The 4992-nt window shown below is 41.6% G+C and overlaps 1 protein-coding gene across 4 annotated transcripts in view; it reads right to left on the reverse strand.

Annotated features, from left to right (window-relative positions):
* The window catches only part of phf2 (PHD finger protein 2), a 39458-nt gene extending 36544 nt beyond the window's left edge, over positions 1 to 2914 (reverse strand). For 2 of the 4 annotated variants that reach the window (XM_029501249.1, XM_029501250.1), the window contains exon 1: positions 2578 to 2913. In XM_029501249.1, coding sequence (XP_029357109.1) covers positions 2578 to 2675 — 98 coding nt within the window. In that variant the 5' untranslated portion in view covers positions 2676 to 2913. Of the gene's footprint in view, positions 1 to 2577 lie in introns of all 4 variants that reach the window. The other 2 variants (XM_029501251.1, XM_029501247.1) reach the window with 2 other exon arrangements.
* Between the last annotated feature and the right edge of the window lie 2078 nt (positions 2915 to 4992).

Here is a 4992-nt window from a genome sequence, read left to right on the forward strand (position 1 = left end):
GTGTGTGTGTGTGTGTGTGTGTGTGTGTGTGAGAGAGAGAGATGGTGCTGGCTCTTTTGTGGTCCACATCACAAATTTATCCTTGTCTACCTGTTACCTTGTTGTCCTGCTGCAAATATTGGCCCGCTGCAATTATCATCCCAATGTCAATCATTGTTTTTGCACTTAAATCCCAGGTTATATTTTTCTCCTGGTCTCCTAATGCTCATTAATCAATTTAGCCATTAATTATTACTTTGCTTGTATGTGGGTGTTTTGTTTAGAGTGAATTATCTTTATCGTCACTAAAGAAAAGCATTTACAGTAATATAGGCATGAAATTAAAAATTTCCTCCCGTTTGTCGCGCCCCACCTGTCATGTCTCCGTTCCCCACCGGTGGGTTGCGCCCCGCACTTTGAGAAGCGCTGACTTAAATGTCTTGATGGCCACACAGCAAACTGCTCAGAGCATTTCCAAAAGAAGGGTGAGCAGTGAGGCTGTAGGCTACAGTGAACTGGGGCCCATGAAACTTAAAAATTAAGATCAAATCTGAGTGACACTGCAGAGTTTGGCAATAACAGTGACCCCTAAGACAATAAGCACTTTAATTTAATATAAGAATGCAGCAGTTATGGAAATATGACAGTGAACATTGAGCTTAGCTCACTGAAAATGAGATAAACCAGAAATATAAATTGTGTTTTTAGGAGAAGTTAGTTTGAACTATTTTTTGATCAGCAATGGCTGGGCAAAATAAATGCAGACACCATTTTTCAGAAACCATTTTCTGAGCAATGTAGTAAGTCAGACATAGAAAAAGCCAAGGTGACACTTAGATGTCACTTCTGTTATATGAATGTATAGTGCTGAAAACAGAGAAACTAGGCAACTTATCTTTTTAAGATTTTTACTTTACCTTTGTATTCACTTCTCATTGGGCACTATGATGTCCTGACCAAATGCTCTACATCATTACAACTAGTGCAGTCAGATTCCCACCTGACGATCAGCTATATTTACAGCTTGACAGTATAATTACCAGTAATTACTTCCTCTTGCCACATGAAATGTTCACTAGATCTCACATAACAGTGCACAATAAACGGCCTCCCGTTTCCACCCCCAAGGTAAATGTACTTCAGATCACAATAAACACAGTTTAAATGGCTGAGGAAAGAAGCATCTTGCAGGATCGCTCAGGGTTCACTAGTTGTTTCACAGCTTTTTTCAGCTTGTCCATCCAGCCATGGGGGTTAGGGTTAACTCCCAGGAAATTTACTGTGATGGCAGGAAAGCTACCCATCCATATCATATAATCTCACCTTTCATCTAGTCTTATCTTCTTGTTACTTTCAGTTTGATATGATTATTTTACCTTTCAAATGCCCATTTGACCCTTATTTCAGGGCTGGGTGGGGGGTTGCGGACAGATCCACTTACTGTTTGTTAAACACAGGAGGCAGCCTTCAGCATAAGACTAAGTGTGTCTCAGACTTAGTGGCCAGAGTCAGCCCGATGTGGCGACGGGTGGAGGGATGAGTGGAGTTCAAAATCAAGATTCATTCACTCCTTCACTAAGTGCTGAAACCTCGGGGAGCAGCAAGGACCAGTAAAGGGTTAACGTTCAGGCGCGTAAATACTCCAGATTTCTCCGAAAGGCTAGCTCGGCCAAAGAACAAACGATCAGTGTCCACAAGGACAACCAGGGTGCAGCCGAACGGCCCTAAACGCGCCAAGAGACTGTCGTTTGCTGGGACAGGCGTGTGGACGAAGAAGTCCCCCAACAGGAGGACATAGATCCGGATGGAGGCTGCAGGCTGGAGTCTGTTGCGGCTCATGGACGGCGGAGAAAGTGATAAACCGCTGCCGACACGTCCCCGTCTGATAAAACTGAACTAAACCAGAGAAGAGCTCTCACTGTGAGAGACAGCCGGGACCTCTGTCCCCCGGTCCCCCACTGTGTCCCGCCCCCCGGTGTCTACCCGGTAAAGCTAAACAACATCCAGCTACACAGGCGCTATTGTCAGCCATAGCTGCCGCCTGGCAAGAATAGTGAGCGGGCTGCTGCTGCGCTCAGACCCGGGTCGTGATTTTCCACCATGAACTATAAAAACACCCCGACCGAGCCAACAGCTCGACCGACTAAATGCCACGGTTCTCGCGCAGTAGGGGCGAGCTGTCGGCCCGAGAGCGGCCGGAGAGGTGGAGGGGAAATGGAAGACAAATGCACAGCGAGTCCACCGAAGCTTCCGCCGCTACCTCCGCTCCCTCACCGGCGACAGCGGTCAGTCGGCGTCCCGGCGGATTGTTACGCGGCTGTTAAATGAGACGGATACCAGAACCTGGCACCAAAATCCCAAATTAGGGTTTAGTATTTTCACGGGAGCTGTGTGTTTAGCGTTATTCGCAGAAAATTTTCACAACCCTGCTCTGCTAAATTTAACTCCGCCTTCTTCTTCTCCGAGCGGCCTCTTTTCAGATGTAGACGGGCGACCAAGAGCCACAAAGCTGTCAAACGCACCGAGACTTCGCCATTTTAGTTTGTTTCCCACTAACGCAAACCGCCAGAAAAACCCTGGTGAATAATGTGGCCTTACCTGCCGTGGAACCAGTCCTTGCAGGCATCGCACTCGATCATAAACTGGGTCACGTCGTAAGGTAATCTGCAGATGCAATATACTGGTACAGTCGCCATGTTCACTTCACAAGTACGTCGGGATAGACCAGGGGGGCTGCTGGAGGAACAACGTCCTGCAAACAATATGATCCAATATGATCTTCCCCAGAAAAAAAAGCCAGGGGCCGTCCCGCCGGACACATGAACCTACACGCACATCTCCATCACAGCTCGGCGGACTGAGCTGTGGGAGGAGGAGACGATGGAGCCCCGTCGAAGCGAGCTTTCCTCAAATGCATTATTATTATTATTACTATGTGCATGCCCCCTGGTGACTGTACTGCACCCGGACGCTCATGGACAGAAGCCCGGAGAAAATACAATCTCGACGTCCCTGCCAAATAACCAAATAAATAAATAAATAAATGTGAAAGTTACGTCAGGCAGCAGGTTAATGAGCAGAGCTCAAAACACACGAATGAGAGTCCGGATCAATTAGGATCATTTTCTCAAAGCAGCCTTCATCAACACAGACTGAAGCTTTCTGTCATCGGCCCGAACGGCTCACCCTGATTCAGTGAGCTCCATTTAACAGGGAAAACCGTGTTACCACACTTTATTAATCTGATTTAAAATTTGAATTTTCATACAGTGCCCATACAGGGAAACATCTGCACGGTCAAACATTTTAAAGGTTAATAAATAAAATATATGGACAGTAATTAAATGAATCAATGCAATATTTTCCACTTGACAAATATGTGAAATATTTTGATGGGTTAGAAAAAACACTGACAAACATTTTTTGTCCTTTAAAACGCTATCATGGATTATTATTATATATATATTTTTTTTACATTTTCAGAAAGATTTATTTCATTTTCAGACACAAGAAAACAATAACATAACTTTATCTGCATGAAACGTATATTGATTTGCATCGTTTCTTGTTATATATGCTTTGTTATTGTTATATTTTGCTAATTAAATAAATGTAGATTTGTATGAAGCATCTCAACTTCATCTCATCTTCAATAGAAATAATTTTAAAAACTTTGCATTTTACATGTGCATGTATTACGTTATACATTTTAATATAGTTGCCATGGAGGTAGAGGTTTTGAGGGTTCTCAATGGGTATAATATTTTAATCTCTGGCACATTTCTCAAAACTAAACTGGTTGAATGCTCCAGAAAACATTTAACTCATCTAAATCATAGATTGGAAATCTAATTGGAAGTCACAAATGGTGTCTTTGTTTTTTTTATATTACTTTTATTTATCTTTTTTGTCTTGGTCTATGACTTTCAGAATACGACAATGACTGCTGTTAAAGCCCAGCCCAGGCATGTAATGATGCACAGTCAGTCAGTGGGCTGGAAAAAGGTCAAACATGAACTTCTACAAACAATCACCATATGAAAAGGGATAAATAAACAGACAAACATTAGTTTGTACTAAAAGAATATAGTTTTATTAAGCATTGTAGCCAAGTTTCCTTCAAATATACTGTTCCACAATCGATCAATATACCAACCCAACAGCAGGTCATTCTTTAACAATCCATCAGTTAGGAAGAAACTCTGATCAACTTATTAAGCAGGTAACTTATGTAGTCTTGGGGGAGGGGGATACAGTACACCATTTCTCTTATCACTAATGAAAGACAAAACCCTTCAGGAGGCTTATGTGGAAATGTTAAATGGACTAATATAAGTGTGAACACAGGACTAAAGTAAATCACAAAACTAAACTGGCTGATGGAAACTTGTACTTTAAGCTGCAAAATGGGTCATTTTGATCCAAGCTTTTAATGAGATTTTGTTCCCTCAGATATTTGACTAATGCAGAGAACAGCAACAGAGAACAATATAGTTTGAATACACTTTCACTGTAACTAGATAACTTCCTTTTTTTTTTTTTATTAAATGCAACAGAGGTCAGTATCACAAAAAAATTCAAAGTCTGAACAAATTTGTTGATAACAGTTAACATCAGTCATGGCCTATCACTCATATTAGCCGTTGCCTTTATTTGCAAATGGGCACAGTACTTGTAAAGATAGAAGAAGAATGACAACATGCATAATAATTACACACCTCTTTAACTGTAAAACCATGCAAAAGGTTTTCAATGAAACAGTAAGACTATAGCTCTATATTTGAAGAAATCAAGTCGTGATCAGAATTTGAAGAGATCATTGACTTCTGATTTTAGAGTGTGAACTTATAGCCAAGTTGCTTTGATATGAACCAAACTGAAAGTGATGAGTCAAGTGTCCATTTTGTTTTTGTGTTTATACATTTGGTTTTCATCAAGCAATTACCATGACAACACACAACTAATAGCAATACAATGGCAAGTACATGGTGCCCAGTACTGGAAGAGCGTTAA

This window comes from Echeneis naucrates, chromosome 5 (genome assembly GCF_900963305.1).
Source record: "Echeneis naucrates chromosome 5, fEcheNa1.1, whole genome shotgun sequence".
NCBI classification, from domain to species: domain Eukaryota; kingdom Metazoa; phylum Chordata; class Actinopteri; order Carangiformes; family Echeneidae; genus Echeneis; species Echeneis naucrates.